Source organism: Oryctolagus cuniculus, chromosome 20 (genome assembly GCF_051225735.1).
Source record: "Oryctolagus cuniculus isolate XC-2025 breed Fujian yellow rabbit chromosome 20, ASM5122573v1, whole genome shotgun sequence".
Classification (NCBI taxonomy): domain Eukaryota; kingdom Metazoa; phylum Chordata; class Mammalia; order Lagomorpha; family Leporidae; genus Oryctolagus; species Oryctolagus cuniculus.
In genome coordinates, this window is record NC_142886.1 from 38,703,133 (window position 1) to 38,723,397 (window position 20,265).

A 20,265-nucleotide genomic window follows, 5' to 3' on the forward strand; every position below is an offset into this window, starting at 1 on the left:
ATAACCTGCAGGAGCTGATCCTGCTCCTGATTGGAGGAGAGCAGCGTACTCGGCATGTGGGTAGCAGAGTTGGGATTGGTGGAAGAGGACTATAAAGGAGGAGAGAGACAACATGCACCAGGAACATCTAAAGGGAACACCTGAGGAACATCTGAGCAGTCCCCGAGAGAGCCGGCCGGCAGTGTGCAGCTCCCCCACGGAAGTGGGGAAAGTGGCAGGGGGGCCCGCCCCTCCATGGAGGTGGAGGGACGGCAGCCAACCCGGGAAGAACCAGCAGCAAACCCGGGAAGGGCCGAGCAGACAAAAGAACAGCACAGGGTCCTGTGTCGTTCCTCCGCGAAGAGGGGGAGCGACATCTCTCTCTCTCTCTCTCTCTCTCTCTCTCTCTCTCTCTCTCTCTCACCTTTGCTTGCATCAAGTCATTGTTTTGTCTTTCTCAAGGGTATTTTAGCCTTTAGCACTAATTCAATTTACCAAATGCTTAATACCTAAGGCCTATTACATGTGAGATATTTTCCAGCTGCTAATAGTGGAATTAAAATGTTCATGATCTTAGAAAGGGATTTCAAGCAATAATGAGCAGGTAGGAAATAGTGTCTGTTTCCTGGGTAACATCTGACTGACTGACTGTATATTCTTCTAAGTGACCTTTGCTGTCGGGGCCACAGAGCCATTTTCACACTCCTCAAATTTTGAATTTAATAGCCCCCCGCCCTAGGTGTTAGGGAACCAGGTATTCAGATGTTACCTCTTCTTTGTTTATTGCCCTTTCTTGGTTATAGTGTTCCAAACTTGCTCCCTTAAGCCTGAATTCCCTCATGGTCAGCTCTTCTGATAGGAGTCTTAGAAGATAGTAAGCTAAAACAAAGATCACACAGACTGAAAGTGAATGGTTAGAAAAAGTTATACCAGGCAAATGGAAACCCAAGGCAAGTAGGCACAACTATCCTTGATATCAGATAAAACAGACTTTAAATCATAATCTGTAAAGAGATTGAGAAGGACATTATATTTTGATAAAAGGTTCAATTCAGCAAGAAGACATAATCATAAATATATATGCACTCTACACAAGAACATGCAGATATATAGACAGAAAACACTATTAGACCCAAAAGGATAGACTCCAATACAATAACAGTGGGTGACTTCAACACCCCACTCTAATCAATGGACAGATCATTCAGACAAAAAAATCAATAAATATACATTGGCGTTTAAACAAACTATTGAGCAAATGGACCTAACAGACATTTGCAGAACTTTTCACCCAACGGCCACAGAATACACTCTCTTCTCATCAGCACTTGGGATATTTTCTAGGAGAGACCACATATGAGGCTGTGGGGAGCAACTCGGACTAGACTAAGTTACTGGAATTAAGACTTATTCTATGCATCTGCTTTCCCACAATATGGCGCTGAGAAGGGAGTAACAGCTTCTACACAGCTGCCTCCAGTTCAACCAATAAACAGCAGGACCTGCTCCTGATTGGAGGAGAGCAGCGTACTCGGCGTGTGGGTAGCAGAGTTGGGATTGGTGGAAGAGGACTATAAAGGAGGAGAGAGACAACATGCACCAGGAACATCTATCCGAATAACACCTGAGCAGCCCCCGAGAGAGCCGGCCGGCGGTGTGCCGCTCCCCCGCGGAAGTGGGGAAAGTGGCAGGGGGAACCGCCCTTCCACGGAGGTGGAAGGGACGGTAGCCAACCCGGGAAGAACCAGCAGCAAACCCAGGGAGGGCAGAGCAGACAAAAGAACAGCGCAGGGTTCTGTGTCGTTCCTCCACGAAGAGGGGGAGCGACATGAGGCCAAAAATCAAGTCTCAGCAAATTTAAAAATATTGAAATCAGGCCAGTGCCATGGCTCACTTGGCTGATCCTCCGCCTGTGGCGCCAGCACCCCAGTTCTAGTCCCGGTTGGGGCGCCGGATTCTGTCCCAGTTGCTCCTCTTCTAGTCCAACTCTCTGCTGTGGCCCGGGAAAGCAGTAAAGGATGGCCCAAGTCCCTGGGCCCTGCACCCGAATGGGAGACCAGGAGGAAGCACCTGGCTCCTGGCTTTGGATCGGTGCAGCACGCCAGCTGTAGCGGCCATTTGGGGGATGAACCAATGGAAAAGGAAGACCTTTCTCTGTGTCTCTTTCTCTCTCACTGTCTAAATCTGCCTGTCAAAAAAAAATATATATTGAAATCATACCATGTATCTTCTCAGACCATAAAGGAATAAAACTAGAAATCAACAACAAAGAAGAACAATAGAACACTCATAAATACTTGGAAATTAAACAATATGCTGTTGAATGATCAACGGGTCACTGAAAAAATTAAAAAAAGTCAAAACTTTTTGAGATAAATGAAAATGAAAACCCAACATAACAGAGCCAGTGCTATAGCATAGCAGGTAAAGCAGCCACCTGTAGTGTTGACATCCCAAATGGGTGTCAGTTCAAGTCCTGGCTTGCTCCACTTCCAATCCAGCTCCTTGCTAATGCACCTGGGAAGCTGTGAAGGATGGCCCAAAGTACTTGGGTCTTTGGATCCATGTGGGAGAACCAAAAGAAGCTCCTGGCTCTTGGCTTCAGCCTGACCCAGCCCTGGCTGTTGCAGCCATCTGGGAAGTGAACCAGCGGATGGAAGATCCCTCTCTCCCCCTCTCTGTAATTATGCCTGTCAAGTAAATAAAAATTAAATTAAAACACACACACACACACACACACACACACATCATACCAAATCTATGCAATACATCGAAAGCTGTATTAAAAGGGAAGTTAATACCATTAAACGCTTACATTTAAAAAAAAAGAAATGTTGGGGCCAGCATTGTGGAATAATGGGTTAAGCTGCTGCCTGCAGTGCTGGCATCTCATATGGGTACCAGTTCAAGTCCCAGCTGCTCCATTTCCTATCCAAATCTCTGCTAATGCACCTGGGAAAGCAGTAGAAGCTGGCCCAAGTGCTTGGGCCCCTGTACCCACGTGGGAGACCTGGAGGAAACTCTGGCTCCTGGTTTCAGCCTGGCCCAGTCCCAGCTGTTGCAGCCATTTGAGTGAACCTGTGGATGGATGATCTCTCTCTCTCTCCCTCTCTCCCTCTCCCTCTCTCTCTCTCTCTGTAACTCTGCCTCTCAAATAAATAAATCTTTGTAAAAAATGAAAATTTCATATGATTTTTTAAAAACCTAGTAAACTATAGTATGTTTAAAAAATATGTAGATGCTTTTTAACCTCCAGTATTTTCACTAATCTTAGAGTTCACAGACTATTTTGAAATCTGATTATTTGATACCATTGGTTGAACTATTTAATTAACACAACAATTATTCTTAAGTGTTTAAATTTAACTGAAAAGTGATCCCTGTTAAATACAAGAGTGGGAATAAGAGAGGGAGGAGATGTACAGTTCGACACATGCTCAATCGGACTTACCTCTAATGGTAGAGTTAGAAACGTGCCTGGGGATTCCAATTCAATCCCATGAAGATGGCATGTACCAATGCCATCTCACTAGTCCAAGTGATCAGTTTGAGTTCATAATTGATCATAATGATAGGATTAAGTGTCAAAGGGATCACACAAACAAGACTAGTGTCTGCAAATACTAACTGATAGAATAAAAAAGGGAGAGAACAATCCAACATGGGAAGCGGGATACACAGTAGACTCATATAATGGCAGATGTCCTAAACAGCACTCTGGCCTCAGAATCAGCCCTTAAGGCATTCGGATCTGGCTAAAAAGCCCATGAGAGTATTTCAGGCATGGAAAGCCAAGACACTGTGGTTAAAAAAAAAAAAAATGATCTAAATGAAAGATCTCTGTGAGTGAGATTCCAGTGGAAAGAACAGGCCATCAAAGAAGGAGGTACCTTTCTCTGAAGGGAGGAGAGAACTTCCACTTGGTGACTATGACCTCGTTTAAATAAGGTCAGAGTTGGTGAAATCAAGAGGCTTCCATAGCCTTGGCAGCTCATGACAAGAGCCTAGGGTGATTACTGACATCATAAACAAGAGTGTCAATTTGTTAAGTCAGCAACAGGAGTCACTGTGCACTTACTCCTCATGTAGGATCTCTGTCCTTAATGTGTTGTACTATGTGAATTAACGGTATAACTAGTACTCAAACGGTACTTTGTGTTTCTGTGTGGGTGCAAACTGTTGAACTATTTACTTAGTATATATTAAGTTGATCTTCTGTATATAAAGATAATTGAAAATGAATCTTCATGAAGAATGGGATGGGGAAGGGAGTGGGATATGGGATGGTTGCAGGTGGGAGGGTGGTTATGGGGGAAAAAAGCCGCTATAATCCAAAAGTTGTACTTTGGAAATTTATATTTATTTAATAAAAGTTAAATATGTATATATACATATATATATATATATATATATATATATAAAGAAATCTGATTATTTGAAACTGGTTAAATGTTATTACCCTGACTTCAACTAACCCTTGGGTTTGAGCTTTTTCCAGGACCCAGAGGATACAGATGCAGCTGAGAGCTCCTCTACCAGCTCTTTCCGCAGAGACGAAGCTTTCCAGGGCCTGGTGACCGCCCCTACCAGGCCGCTCTGTGGAGGACTGGCAGACTCCCAGAACCCGACCTGTGCTGTGTCCCCGCCCAGTCCCTGCCATCCGCCGAAGCCCCGCCCACGCCCTGCCTGTCTCCCCCCCGGGGGCGGGGCTGCGGGAGCGCACGTCCCCTACGCCGTGACGTCACAAACACGACGGCGAGGACCGGGCCTTAGCAACCGGCCTGGTTACAGTCTCCCGCCCGCTCCTCTTCACCAAACCTGAACCACCGGGGCTGGGCCCAGCCTGGGGAAGACCGAAGGGACCCGGCTTGTCCCACAGCGGCTGCAAGAGGACGCACATGGATGGCAGCCGGAGAGGTAAAAGGCGGGCCTCGGTTCTCGGCCGGGCTGGGGCAGCGCGCCGGCCCCGGGTTAGCCCCGACTGTTCCCTGCGCAGAACAGGCTCTCGGCCCAGGCTCGCAGGTCCGCTTCCTGGCGCAGAATGAGTCGCGCTGACCCGGGAGGCCGAGTCTCCTGAGCTCGCGCTGTGCACCGGGAGCTCCGAGGCCGCGGAACCAGCCGGGTTTGTTCTTCGGAAAGCAAACCTCCCGGGACCCAGAATCAGGGCCCCCCGTCTCTTGAGTGTGGCGATCAGGTATCCGGACCTGGTATTAAAGAGAAAGTTCCGGCACAAGTAAATACGAAATATCCCAAATGGCCAAGGCTTTAGTCTCGCCTCCCTCAAACTGTCGACTGACCCAGGCTCCTCTCTGCACCGTGACCAGGAACCCCCTAGCAGTCATGCTGAGGTGGACTTTATGCTGTAGTAGGTCTGGGCTGAGATGTTTGCCTTTTTACTGAGCTTCCAGGTGAGGCTTGCTTGCTGGTCTGGGACTAGAGTTTGGCAGCAAAGGACTAATCCATAATCGCCGTTAGCTCTTACACCTGCCCTTCTTGACGTTCCGAGTCAAGTGGGTATCCTGACGGAATTAAGGCAATACAGATAGGCCAGATCCAACAATTTGTATCTTCACACCGAGCCAGGAACATGCTTTCCTCAGGCTGAAGTAGGCAGTCTCCAGACTCCCCTCCCCTGCTCCCAATGCAAGGTTTTCATCTGTAAAAGGGTGCCTTTGAGCTAAGTTACTACTGGATGATTCCTTGAGTGCGCCTTTGATGTGTAATCTCCGATCAAAATAAATGCTCTTCCGAAGAAAGAACCCCGTTGATCAGAAAACTGTATAATCTGGCATCTTAACCAAAGTTCCAGAAAAAACAAACCAAAGTACTTTTTTTTTTTGGACAGGCAGAGTGGACAGTGAGAGAGAGAGACAGAGAGAAAGGTCTTCCTTTGCTCTTGGTTCACCCTCCAATGGCCGCCACGGCGGGCGCACCACGCCGATCTGATGGCAGGAGCCAGGTGCTTCTCCTGGTCTCCCATGGGGTGCAGGGCCCAAGCACTTGGACCATTCTCCACTGCACTCCCTGGCCACAGCAGAGAGCTGGCCTGGAAGAGGGGCAACCTGGACAGAATCCGGCACCCCAACCGGGACTAGAACCCGGTGTGCTGGCGCCACAAGGCGGAGGATTAGCCTAGTGAGCCATGGCGCTGGCTCCAAAATACTTTTATGACCCTCAGAAATTTTACAACGCAGCTAACATTAAACCTTTGGGTTGTATACCAAGAATCAGTCCCAAATGATCTCATTTAATACACAAAAACATATTGTTAGGTATTATCCTTATTTCACAGAGAATAAACTAAAGTAAGGGACCATAAGAAACTTGGCAAGACCTCAGTAAGCAGCAGGACAAGCTTTGATCCAGGTGCGGGATATGCAGTGCTTTTTATTCCTACATCACATGGTAGAGGCAGGAGGATGAAGAAAGGATACATATAGAACATCAAGTGCAATAGATTTACTAAATTCTCAGTATTTGTTTATGGAAAGATGGTTGAAATTAGATACATATCAAAATGTAAAAGGATTTAACCAATTTTTATAACTTACCCAATTTGCTTCATTTTTAGGATACTGTGTAATTATAGTACTATCAAACATTGTTAGTGATCGTGAATTTAATTAAATCAACTAATATCTGGGGGCAGTTCTCAAATTTAAGCAAAGATAAAATAATTAAAAGTAAATTTCTTAGATTTCATTAGGTTACTTTTGATTATTTCAGAGCATAAAATAGTAAAGTGCCTAAAGAAGAAAAAGTGGTCTTTGTCATTTTCTTATTGTAGTCATAATTTTAGACTTTTTTTGGTAGGGTAAATCTTCATAATAACAGTGTAGTAGAAAGGATAATGTTGTTTATAATCTTTGTTATTAGCTAGGTAATCAGCAAGTCACTTTATCTCCCTGGGCTTTAATTATTTGTAAAATGGATGCTTGGACTTGATAATCTGAAAGGGGGTATGTTATGTTTCCAGGGTCTTGTAGGGAGTGAGAAGAAAAGATTGAAAGTATCGAACTGCCATACACTGTTTTGTCCATGACTTTTGGGGAGAAAAAGAAAGGAAACAACTTATGAATATAGCTTGAAAAAAAATTTTCGGATCAAGCATGTGGCCTAGTGGTTATGACACTGGTTGAGATTCCCAGCATTAGAGTGCCCTATTGAGTCGCAGCTCTGCCCCAGTTCCAGCTTCCTGCTAATGCACACCCTAGGAGGCAGCAGATGATGGCTTATGGAGTTGAGTCCCTGCCACCCTCATGGGAGACCTGAATGACTGAGTTCCTAGCTCCTGGCTTTGTCCTGGCCCAGCTTGGGCCATTGCAGGTGTTTGGAGATTGAACCAACAGATGGGAGCTTCCTCTGCGTGCCTCTCCCTCTCCCTCTGCTTTTCTTTCTCTCAATCAGTTTTTAAAATATTTCTTTAAATCTGTTTGTCCCTTGAAGATATTTATTGCCGACTCTCAAACTTCTGGTATTCCTGGGAAGCACCATCACCTTTCCTCTGGGGAGTTCCTTTGGGCTATCTCTAAACTCAAATTATGTAGGAAACTGGGCTGCTGTCACACACTGCTGAATTTCACTGCCCTACTAAGACCTTCAATCTCAAGTGTAGGATCTTAGTCCTAACCTAATTAGAGGATCGTGTTCTTTTTCTTGTCATCTGGTTTGGGGCTACTTTCCCCTGCTCCATGGAGTCATTCAAGTCTCGTCAGAAGACAGAATCCACATAGTGACTTGAACAAGAAAAGTTTAAAAAATTGTTAAACTGTCATAAATAAGTAACTGTAAGATAGAAGAAAACTATAAGGTACCCTAGAGCCGATGGAGAGTACTAAAGGAAAGTCACATTTGAAAGGAGGCCCTCATCCCAAAGACGTGGGTCCAGACCCTGATGGAGAAGGTAAAACTGCACCTGCCCAAAGCTTCGTCACTGAGAGAGGACGTCAGAGGCTTCACACTCCATGGGAAATAGACTTCATTAAATTGCATAGTCAATCACTAAACAAACAGAACACATAAACAACAGTAAAAATGGGCCCGGGAGAGGGTTCTGTATCCAGAATTGCTGTAGTTTGTTATCTAAAATATTCATCTATCGACAGAAAAATCTAGTGTCATGCAAAGAAATAGGAAAGCTTGATCCATACACAGGAAACAAAGCAGGAACCAGAAACCGGCTGTAAGAGAGCCCAGATGAATTGAGTTCTCTATTTCACCCTTTAATTCTGTTAATTTTAATGGGACTTTTATCTGTCAGCATGTTAGACACCAGTAAGTATAAGCCCATTCCAGGGTAAGTAGACCAGAGAACATAGCCTTTCTGTTTTACTTCTCTGGATATACCATTTTTTCCTGTAGTGAAACATGTATACAATAGAATGGAATTTGGAAAGAATAAACCACATAGAGTTGAGGTATTTTCTTAGTCTGTTTCATTTGATATAGTAACTTAAAGCATGGTTCAAAATCTTAGCAATGTAGATTGTTTAAGATAGTGTAATAGTGGCCAGCGCCGTGAGTCACTTGGTTAATCCTCCGCCTGCGGCACTGGCATCCCATATGGGCACCAGGTTCTAGTCTCAGTTGTTCCTCTTTCAGTCCAGCTCTCTGCTGTGGCCCGGGAGGGCACTGGAGGATGGCCCAAGTGCTTGGGTCTCTGCACCCTCATGGGAGACCAGGAAGAAGCACCTGGCTCCTGGCTTCGAATTGGCACAGTGCCGGCCGTAGCGGCCATTTAGGGAGTGAACAAATGGATGGAAGACCTTTCTGTCTGTCTGTCTCTCTCACTGTCTATAACTCTACCTGTCAAATAAATGAATAAAATAATAATACATTTTTTTTAAAAAAATGTAATAGTTAAGACTCAGGAACAAGACTGTGTGGGCTCCCAATCCCAAACCTGTCATATCATTGCTATGTAATCATGGGCAGATTACGACCTTAACCTTTTTATGCTTCATCCAATCTCACCTCCAAAGTGGGAAAAATTATAGCACTTATCTAATAGTAAAATGAATTAATTAGAATTAAGTGAATTCATACCTGCAAAGTGCTTAGAGCAGTGCCTGTACAGTTAGTACTCAGTCAATTAACATTTTGACTATACCAAAAGAAACCTGACTCAAACTGACAAGCTAAAATGGGAAGTTTTTGACTCAGAAAAGTCTAAGGAAGGTAAAGCCTTAAACATCCTCGGCGCCAGTATCTCAAACATTGTTACAAGGAGTCTTTCTACCAGGGTTTGGCTTTCCGCTGGGTGGTCTTTCTCAGGTTCCCCTTGTGTGGTGTAAGATGGCCAGTGGCAGTACAGGGCTTGCTCACATTCTACATGGGCATAACAGGCCCAGTGAGGAAAAGGCATCTTACCTAATGGTTTCAGTAGAAGTCCTGGGCTTGTGTCTCAGTGGCCAGTTGGCCAGATTAGGAGTCTGTGCCCGATCTTGGGTAGTAATATTAGCTGTATTCAAACCACCAGGGCCAAGAGGAGGAGCAGTTCCCCCAAAGGAAAGCTGAGGTACTATTTTCAGATAAAGAAGCATTGAGCTGTAGGCAGTAGTAAAGTTGGGCACTTGTTTCCTCTGGAGAAGTAAGTTGGGGTTTGGTTTTTTTTCTTTAAAGATTTATTTTGAAAGAGAAAGAGAAATCTTCCATTCACCAGTTCACTCCCCAGATGGCTGCAACAGCCAGCACTGGACCAGGCCGAAACCAAGAACCAGGAGCTTCATCCTGGTCTCCTTGGGCCATTAACAGGGAGCTCAGTTGGAAATGGAGCAGCCAGGACATGAACTGGTACCCATATGGGTTGACGGTATCACAGGCATCAGCTTTACCTACCACGACACAACACCAGCCCCAGAGAAGTAAGGTTTTTAAAAAAGGGGTTTTTGATTTATGGTTAGATCTCAGATGCCTTTCTTTGCTGGTAAAACTGGTAGTTTTGGGATCCGCAAGGAGAGAAGGCCTATACTTCCAGGAATGGAGAGTCCCTACCTGTACTTCTGGGGAAGAAAAGTCCTTGTCAAGGTCCGCACGGGTGCCTAAAGGTCAACCAATGAGGATCAGACCTGCCTCAACCTTTAACCCCACACCCTGTATCATAAGGAGCTCTCCCAACCTCTAAGGCGCGACTTCCCCAGCCCCGCCCCGCTCCACTCTGTTGCTCTGTTGGGACCCGTGAACCTCACCCAGGAGCGGAATCCCAATAAAAGCTTGTGAATTAATTGATTCGTCTGCCTGGGAAGATCTATTACACACCGGACACCTTGCAAAAACTAAGCTAATTTCATGATTCTTCAGCACTGGCTCAAACAGCATCACCTTGACTTGTACTATCTGAAAGAAGGTAATTTTTTTCCTTCCAGCTCTGACCTGTGACGTAGAAGGAGCTTCATAGACATTCTATCTCCGGTTGTTTTTATTCCAGCAAGTTTTGCTCTCTGGTCCTGAATTTTAGATCCTTCTATCTTGATGCTTATTTCTTCTAGACTTTGTATTTGTTCTCCCCACAGCTTTATAGCTTTAACAGCCTGATTGATACACTAGCCATTTTACCCTCTTAAAATCCTGTCTCTTAGGAATATTGTGTTTGTATTTGTATGTGTGGGGAGCAACCCAGACTGGACTGAGTTACTGGAATTAAGACTTATTCTATGCATCTGCTCTCCCACAATATGGCGCTGAGAAGGGAGAAACAGCTACACAGCTGCCTCCAGTTCAACCAATAAACTGTAGGACCTGCTCCTGATTGGAGGAGAGCAGCGTACTCGGTGTGTGGGTAGCAGAGTTGGGATTGGTGGAAGAGGACTATAAAGGAGGAGAGAGACAACATGCACCAGGAACATCTATCTGAAGGAACACCTGTGCAGCCCCCGAGAGAGCCGGCCGGCGGTGTGCCGCTCCCCCGCGGAAGTGGGGAATGTGGCAGGGGGAACCGCCCTTCCACGGAGGTGGAAGGGACGGTAGCCAACCCAGGAAGAACCAGCAGCAAACCCGGGGAGGGCCGAGCAGACGAAAGAACAGCGCAGGGTCCTGTGTCGTTCCTCCACGAAGAGGGGGAGCGACAGTATGTTTGTTACATTTAGTGTTAACTCAGCCTTTCTGTTTTAATGATTAGTACTAAAAATCAAATCACTTTTTGAAGTGAGAAATTATTTTGTAATAAGGTCAAAATGTAATTTTCCAACACCCCATATAGTCTGTGTTAGGACTTGCTAGGCTGTTGGAACACAAATAGTTAATTCTAAAAACTTTGGTGCATTGGTGCACAAATAGTTCATCCCAAGCCTGACAAGTTTACTACCTGGTACCCTATCAGTTCTGCTCCAACTACTCCGAGTGCCCTGCCCTAGAAATACCAAACTGACAATGCCCATACACTGTGAATCAGGGGTTCTGCCCATCCAAACCCACCTGGTCAGATGGACGTAGGTCTCTGCGCCTCCACGTGGCCCCTCCCAGCAAATAGCATACTAGGCTGTTGCCTAGGGCTGAATCTCTTCTCAGACCCCTGCTGCCTGCTGTCTGGGTAAGCTACAGCCTTATTTCCCCTTTACCACACTGTCCTGTTTTGTTTTCTTTCTTATCTTTCCTTTTCTCTCTTTCTCTCTCCCTTCCCCTCTTCTCCCCCCCCCCCTTTTTTTTGTCTTTCGAAAAGCAGAGCTAGAGAAGGGGAGACACAGAGAGATCTTCCATACTGGTTCACTCCTCGATGGCCACAAAACCCTGGGTTGGGACAGAAGCCAGGAGCTTGATCCAGGTCTCTCCGTTGGGGCTAGGGACCCAAGTCCTTGGGCCATCCTCTGCTGCTTTCCCAGGGGGAGGGAGCTGCATCATAAGTGGAGCAGCTGGGACATGAACCAGCATACACATGGGATTTTCTACTTTAACTGGCCACCTTCTCATCTGTTAGGACATAGAAAATCCTAAAGCCTAACAGTCTAGAAGATCAAACTCTGCCTTTAGGGGAGAGTTTTCCATTATATGGAATTAAAAAAAAAAAAAAGATTTATTTTATTCGTTTGAAAGAGTTACAGAGAGAGCTAGAGACAGAGAGAGAGAGGTCTTCCATCCGCTGATTCACTCCCCAGATGGCCTCAATGGCCAGAGCTGAGTCAATCCAAAGTCAGAAGCCAGGAGCTTCTGGGCCTCCCATGTGGGTGCAAGGGCCCAAGGACTTGGGCCATTTTCTACTGCTTCCCCAGGCCATATTAGAGAGCTGGATTGGAAGAGGAGCAGCTGGGAATAGAACTAGCATCCATATGGGATGCCGGCGCTTTAGGCCAGGGCTTTAACCCGCTGCACCACAGCACCAGCTCTAGAATTACTTTTAAAGTATGCTTTTTTTTTTTAAGATTTATTTTATTTATTTGAAAGGCAGAGTGAGAGAGGCAGAGACACTGTTATTTCATGCCTAAAATGGCTACAACAGCCGGGCTAAGTCAGGCTAAAGTCAGGAGTCAGGAGCTTTATCCAAGTCTTCCACATGAGTGGCAGCGGCCCAAGTACTTGGGACATCCTCTGATGCTCTCCCAGGACTATTTCCAGGCAGCTGGATTGGAAGGGGAGCAGCTAGGTGCTGCAAGAGCACCCTTACCTGCTGTGCCACAACATCAGCCCTAATTATGTGCTTTTTGATGGGATCTAAACAAGGGTTGAGTAGGTTGGGCTAGGTGAACCTTAAGACTTGAAATCATATACTCTGATTCTGATTTTTTTTCCGAAGATTTATTTACGTATTTGAGAGAGTTACACAGAGAAAGAAGGAGAGGCAGAGAGAGAGAGAGAGAGAGAGAGAGGTCTTCCATCCATTGGTTCACTCCCCAGATGGCCGCAACAGCTGGAGCTGTCCAAAGCCAGGAGCCAGGAACTTTCTCCAGGTCTCCCACACGGGTACAGGGGTCCAAGGACTTGCCATCTTCCATTGTTTTCCCTGGCCATAGCAGAGACCTAGATTGGAAGAGGAACAGCCAGGACTCAAACCGGAGCCCATATGGGATGCTGGCACTGCAGGAAGCAGCTCTACCCGCTATGCCACAGCGCCGGCCCCCTGATTCTGATTTTTATATACTTGTTTTATACCTAGTAACATGATATAATTTGTAAATTTACTAACTTTGTGAAACGATTACTATCTTAAAATTTACTTCCAAGGATAGACTAATCTACAATTAACTGTAGGTTAATACCTATTTATCAAAATCTTAGCTATATTATCTCCAAATAGTTTAAAAATATAGATCAGTGGAGTACAGAATAAAGCCAATATATATCAAATGATGCAGTTGATAATTTATCATTTTACCCAATGAAACTTAAGCCCCAAGGAACAGCTGATCAAAAATGCTTATGTTCTTAAAAGGTGAAGCTTTTTATCTGTGTTGAATTTTTGCCATTTGATATATCATTGCTGAATAATAATGTGATTGAATAAAATCTTGAATGACTGGTAAACATAAATTATTTTTAAAATATTCTTTGTGAAATCCTCTTTCATTTATCCTAATACTTTGTGTTTGTGTTTGTTTTGGGTAAAAGTCAGAGCAACCCCTGTCCTTCCCAGATATGGTCCACCAAGCCTATTTAAAGGACACTTGAGTACCAAAAGTAATGGTAAGTAAGGTACTTAAAATAGTTACTTTGTTAAAAGACTGCTGTTGAGGTGGGTGCTGTGGCACAGGGGGTAAGGCCACCGCCTGCAGTGCTGGCATCCCATATAGGTGCCAGTTTGAGTCCCAGCTGCTCCGCTTCCGATCCAGCTCTCTGCTATGGCCTGGGAGAGCAGTGGAGGATGGCCCAGGTCTTTGGTCCCTGCATCCACGTGGGAGACCCAGAAGAGGCTCCTTGCTTCAGATTGGCTCAGCTCCGGCCATTACGGCCAGTTGGGGGGCTGAACCAGCAGATGGAAGACTCTCTCTATCTCTCTCTGTAGCTCTGCCTTTCAAATAAAAAATAAATAAATCTTTCAAAAATAAAAATAAAGACATGTTTTTAAAAAGGATTTTTATTTATTTATTTGAAAGGCAGAATTACAAAGAGAGGGAGAAACACAGAGCTGTCTTCTATTCAGGGCTGGGCCGTGCTGACGCCAGGAGCCTGGAACTCCATCCTGGTCTCCCATATGGGTACAAGGGGCCCAAGTACTTGGGCCAACTTCTGCTTTTCCTGGCTCATTAGTAAGGAACTGGATTAGAAGTGGAGCTGTGAGGCCAGCGCCACGGCTCACTAGGCTATTCCTCCGCCTTGCGGTGCCGGCACACCAGGTTCTAGTCCCGGTTGGGGTGCTGGATTCTGTCCCGGGTGCTCCTCTTCCAGGCCAGCTCTCTGCTGTGGCCAGGGAGTGCAGTGGAGGATGGCCCAGGTGCTTGGGCCCTGCACCCCATGGGAGACCAGGATAAGCACCTGGCTCCTGCCATCGGATCGGCGTGGTGCGCCGGCCGTGGCGGCCATTGGAAGGTGAACCAATGGCAAAGGAAGACCTTTCTCTCTCTGTCTCTCTCTCACTGTCCACTCTGCCTGTCAAAAAAAAAAAAAAAAAAAAAGAAGTGGAGCTGCTGGATCTTGAATCGCATTCCCCTATAGGATGCCTGTATTGCAAATGGCAGCTTAACCTGTGCCAGGATCATGGCCCCAGTTTTATATTTTAAAGCCTTCAAAGTAAACTTGTTGGTTTTTTTTTTTTTTTAAGATTTTTATTTATTTATTTGAATGGCAGAGTTAAGGAGAGTCAGAGGCAGAGAGAGAGAGAATCTTTCATCTTCTGGTTCACTCTCCAAACGGCCGTAACAGCCGGAGCTGGCCCAATCCAAAGCCAGGAGCCAGGAGCTTCTTCTGGTCTCCCACGCTGGTACAGGGGCCCAAGCACTTGGGCCATCTAGTACTATTTTCTCAGGCCATAGCAGAGAGCTGGATTGGAAGTGGAGCAACCGGGACCTGAAATGGCACCCACATGGGATGCCGGCCCAACAGGCGGTGGCTTAACCCACTACACCACAACACCAGCCCCATCTTGTTGGTTTTAAAATTTTTATAATTATAAAAAGTTTTAAGTATGGGTTTTTAGGCAAAATAACTGAAATCTGTTTTTTCTTATTATTTAGTATTTAAAAACCTTTGATGACATTACATCCAAACATGATCACATTTTCAGTTGTCTCAATTCTTCATGTTTGTGTGTGTGTGTATGTATATATGTGTGTGTGTATATATATATATATATATGTATTTGTGTGTGTGCATACATATATATAGAGAGAGGGAGAGAGCCAAAATCCAGCTTTTTTAAAAAAAATTTATTCAAACGGCAGAGTTATGTGGGGGGGTAAAAAGGGTGGGGAGGACAGTGATATCTTTTTTTTTTTTAAGATTTATTTATTTACTTGGAAGAGTTACACAGAGAGAGAAGGAGAGAGAGAAAGAGAGAGGTCTTCCATCCACTGGTTCATTCCCCAGATGTCCACAACAGCTGGAGCTGCGCTGATCCAAAGCCAGGAGCCAGGAGCTTCTTCCAGATCTCCCACACGGGTGCAGGGGCCCAAGGACTTGGGCCATCTTCTGCTTTCCCAAGCCATAGCAGAGAACTGGATCGGAAGTGGAGCAGCCAGGATTTGAACCAGTGCTCATATGGGATGCCAGCACTGCAGGAAGTGGTTTTACCCGCTACACCACAGCGCCAGCCCCAGCAATATCTTTCTTTATCTATTGGTTCACTCCTCAAATAGCTTCAATGGCCAGGGCTGGGCCAGGCTGAAGCCAGGAGCCCAGACCTCCATCTGGGTCTCCCACCTGGGTAGCAGGGCCCAGGGATTTGAGCCATCTTCCACTGCCTTCCCAGGCACATTGGCAGGGAACTGGATTGGAAGTGGCACTCTGATTTGGGATGCCAGTTCCAGGTGGCAGGTTAACTTGCTGTGCCATGATGTTGGCCTCCAGAACCAAACTTGGAAAAGTAATTTTTTAAATAAAAATTTGAAACTAGATTTAAAATATGCATACATAGAAAAGGAGGACAAAGAACAATATGTAAAGTTTGCTAACTTTTTTTAAAAAAACAATCATGTACAGAGTTCGTAAAGGTGCAGTAGTTGTAAATATGAGGCTGCCTTGGTTTACATCCAAACTGCACATCCTCTGTTAGTGGTGTGACCTTGAAAGCCCAACTCATATCTCTTTGCCTTAGTTTCCACTCTGTTAGGTGATGATAATAATGACCAGATAAGCTTAAAACAATGCATGACAAATGATACCCGTTTAACAAATATTTTTAGTAGTAGTAAAACTCAACAATTATTGTATGTATATCTTTATATTATGCATAGTTTCCCAGGAAGAACTCATTTAAAAAATAGCAGAGAAGTGGGCAAAAGTAACAATAAAACAAAATAATGTGGGCCAAAAAAAAACATAGCAGAGAGTGTTTCTGAGAGGAGACTAAACTGTCAGTATAGACAAGTCACTCATTTTTCAATCTCTGTGCTATTTTTATTGTTGAATTTTTAAAAACTATATGCATGTATTCTTAAAAATGATTTTATGTTTTAAAAAGTTAAGTCTATATATTTTATATTTGAATGTAAGTATGAAAGTATTTCTAAGATTTGTTTTAAACAGTTTGGGTAAGTGTTAAAGAATTTAATGTCATGGGATTTTTATGTGATTATACTTAAGATAGCCCTAGTACTTTAGAAAGAATTCACTTAACCGATTTGTAGATCTTGTTTTCAGGTAAAGTTAGAAATTTACCTCTCAGAATAGGATCTTTATATAAAACCTATGTAAAGTTTTGGAATTTGAGATTTATTTGATTTCAGAAGCTTCCTGGATTGTTCAAATATTAACAATGGTAACATTATTTTATAACTAAGCAAGTAGCTAAACATTTTTAATTATTGGATTGAGAGCTATAAAAAAATTATTTTATAGAAGTAGTAATAGATTAGATTCTGGAATCTCTTTCCCAGACTCAGGCCTGTAAAACTTAGTCTTGGAAAGGTTTGATTTCCAAGTGATTAGTGGGTCATCAGTGTTGTCAGTGCGAGGTTAAGACCATACAATTGTTAAATCAATAGCAAAAGGCACTGTACACTTGCTCCCCATGTAGGACCTCTGTCTATGAGAATTAACAGTAAAACTAGTCTTCAAACAGTACTTTATACTTTGTGTGTCTGTGTGGATGCAAACTGTTCAAATCTTTACTTAGTATAGAGTTGATCTTGTATATATAATGATAATTAAAAATGAATCTTAATGAAGAATGTGATGGGAGAGGGAGTAGGAGGTAGGACAGGAGTGGGGGTGGGAGAGGCGGGTATTGAGGAAAGAACCACCATAATCTAAAAGCTGTACCTATGAAATTTATATTTATTAAATAAAAGCTTTCTAAAAAAAGAAAATAATAGACCATATTTGGTATCACAAAGCTAGAATATCAGTTTCTGTAAGGTTGACTTTCAGAACATTTTATAAGAATGAACTTAATCGTTAACTTATGGTTTTATATTGATTTTAATTATATAATGATGAAATATGTTTTAATTTTTAGCTTTTTGCACTGACTCCTCTTCTCTCAGATTAAGCACTCTCCAGCTGGTCAAGAATCACATGGCTGTTCACTATAATAAAATCCTTTCAGCCAAAGGTAAAAATGTGCAATTGTGAACTTTATGTACCCCAACTTAAATCCTCCACTTCATTTCCCATTAGAATAAGTCTATAGGGGCCGGTGTTGTGCATGGCAGGTTAAGCCTCTCCCTGCATCACTGGCATCCCATATGGGTAGTGGTTTGAGTCCCAGCTGCTCCACTTACAATCCAGCTCCTCGCTAATGTGCCTGGGAATGCAGAGGAAGATGGTCCAAGAGTTTGGGCTCCTGCACCCACGTGAGAGACCCAGAAGAAGCTTCTGGATCCTGGCTTTGGCCTGGCCCAGCCCTGGCCATTGTGGCCATTTGGAAAGTGAACCAGTGGATGGAAGCATATGCATTTGCTCTCTCTATCTCTCTATGCCTCTCCTCTTTCTGTAACTCTGCCTTCCAAATAAATAAAAAATAAATCTTTAAAAAAAGAATATATAGCAAAAATGATATATAAAAGGGCTTATGTGTTGTAGTGAAATATCAAGTATTGCATCTGTATATATGTGGCAGATTTAGAACATCATTTTTAAAAAGATTTATTTTTGAAAGAGTTACAGAGAGAAAGGGAGAGGTAGAAAGAGAGAGAGAGATCTTCCATCTGCTAATTCACTCCCCAAGTGGCTACAATAGTCAACCAGGCCAAAGCCAGAAATCTAGAACTCCATCCTGGTCCACCACATGCATGGCAGGTGCCCAAGTACTTGTGCCATCTTCCACTGCTTTCCCAGGTGCATTATCAAGGAGCTGTATTGTAAGTAGAACAGCCAAGACTTGAACTGGTGCTCATATGGGATTCCGGTATTGCAGGTGGCAGTTTAACCTGCTCTGCTACAACACCAGAACTAAGTATACAATTTTTGTTAGCAATATTTGAAATGTATAGAATGGCTTATGTTTTATTTTTTGTCAGCTTTGAGATGTAACTTATATACAATAAAATGCACTAATTTTAAGTATACAGTTATATATTTTGAATAATGTAAAACTACTACCACAGTCATACTATAAAACAGGTATTGGTAAACCACAGCTTATAGGCCATCTATTTTTGTACAGCTTGTGAACTAAGAATGGTGTTTATATTTTTTTATTAAAATATTTATTTACTTGAAAGTCAGAGTTAGAGAGAGAAGGAGAGGCAAAGAAAGAGAGGTCTTCCATCTGCTGGTTCTAGAGCTGTGCTGATCTGAAACCAGGAGCCAGGAGCTTCTTCTGGGTCTCCTACACGGGTACAGGGGCCCAAGGACTTGGGCCATCTTCTGTTGCTTTCCCAGGCCATAGCAGAGAGCTGGATAGGAAGTGGAGCAGCCAGGTCTCGAACCAGTGCCCATATGAGATGCCAGCATTGCAGGCAGCGTCTTTACCCACTACGCCACACCGCTGGCCCCTATATATTTTGTTTAAAAAGATGTATTTATTTTATTTGAAAGGCAGAGTTACAGAGAGGCTGAGGCAGAGAGAGAGAGGTCTTCCATCAGCTGGTTTATTCCCCAAACGGCTGCAACAGCCGGAGCTGCACCAATTTGAAGCCAGGAGCCAGGAGCCTCCTCCGGGTCTCCCACACTGGTGCAGGGCCCAAGGACTTGGGCCATCTTGTACTGCTTTCCCAGGCCACAGCAGAGAGCTGGATTGAAAGTGAAGCAGCCAGGACTTGAACCGGTGCCCATATGGGATGTGGGCACTGCAGGCGGTGGCCCTACCTGCTTTATATTTTTTAAATAATTTCTATAAATAAAGCAATATCTTGTGATGTGAAAATCATACAAAATTCAAATTTAATTGTCCATAAATACATACAGTCATGTTCATTCTTTTACATTTTGTCTGTAGGCAGTTTTTGCATTGAAAGGCAGAGTTAAACAAGTTGTGACAAATTATATCACCTTGCAAAGCCTGAAGCTTTTACTGTCTGGCCCTTTACAGAAGAAGCTTGCTGATCTTTGATACATACAACGTCTCCAGCTTCCCCAAAAATTCTCCTCAATCCTTTGTGATCAGTCCCTTCCACCCAAATCCCTGGCAAACACTGATCTGATCTTTTGCCACTATATTTTTGCCTTTTCTAGAACATCATGTAAGTAGAATCAAACAGTTTGTATTCTTTTGAGCTAATTAGTATACTTTCAAGACTAATCCATGTTGTGGGTATTAGTATTTTCTTGCATTTTATTGCTGAGTAATATTCCATTTAATGAATCTACCACAATTTGTTTATCAGTTCACGAATTGTTGGAAATTTGGATTGTGCTTTTTTTTTAAGATTTATTTATTTGAAAGGCAGATTTACAGAGAGAGTGAGATTTTCCATCTGCTGGTTCATACCCCAAATGGCTGCAACAGTCAGAGCTAAACCAATCTGAAGCCAGGAGCCAAGTGCTTCGTTCAGGTCTCCCATGTGGGTGCACTTGGGCCATCTTCAATTGGTCTTCCCAGGCGCATCAACAGGGAGCTGGATCGAAAATGGAGCATCCGGGACTTGAACCAGCACCCATATGGGATGTTGCTATGCCACAGCATCTGCCCCATGAAATTTGAATTGTTTTAATTTGTTTTTGGCTGTTAAGGAATCAGCTACTGTAAATATTCATTTATAGTCTTTGAATTTGTGTGTACATTTCATTAGGTTAAATTTGTTTGCTAAGGAGTAGAACTAA

The 20,265-nt window shown here is 43.8% G+C and overlaps 1 protein-coding gene across 19 annotated transcripts in view; it reads left to right on the forward strand.

The window, feature by feature from the left end:
- The first annotated feature begins 4,684 nt into the window (after positions 1 to 4,684).
- The window catches only part of SPATA7 (spermatogenesis associated 7), a 40,443-nt gene continuing 24,862 nt past the window's right edge, over positions 4,685 to 20,265 (forward strand). For 4 of the 19 annotated variants that reach the window (XR_016226439.1, XM_017349468.3, XM_089322056.1 and 1 more), the window contains exons 1-3: positions 4,685 to 4,896; positions 13,516 to 13,590; positions 17,519 to 17,614. Coding sequence is in view for 10 of the 19 variants with exons in the window: in XM_017349468.3 (XP_017204957.3) it covers positions 4,878 to 4,896; positions 13,516 to 13,590; positions 17,519 to 17,614 (190 nt within the window). In the remaining 9 variants the exon portion in view is untranslated. Of the gene's footprint in view, positions 4,897 to 13,515; positions 13,591 to 17,518; positions 17,615 to 19,441; positions 19,686 to 20,265 lie in introns of all 19 variants that reach the window. The other 15 variants (XM_089322054.1, XM_089322057.1, XM_089322058.1 and 12 more) reach the window with 13 other exon arrangements.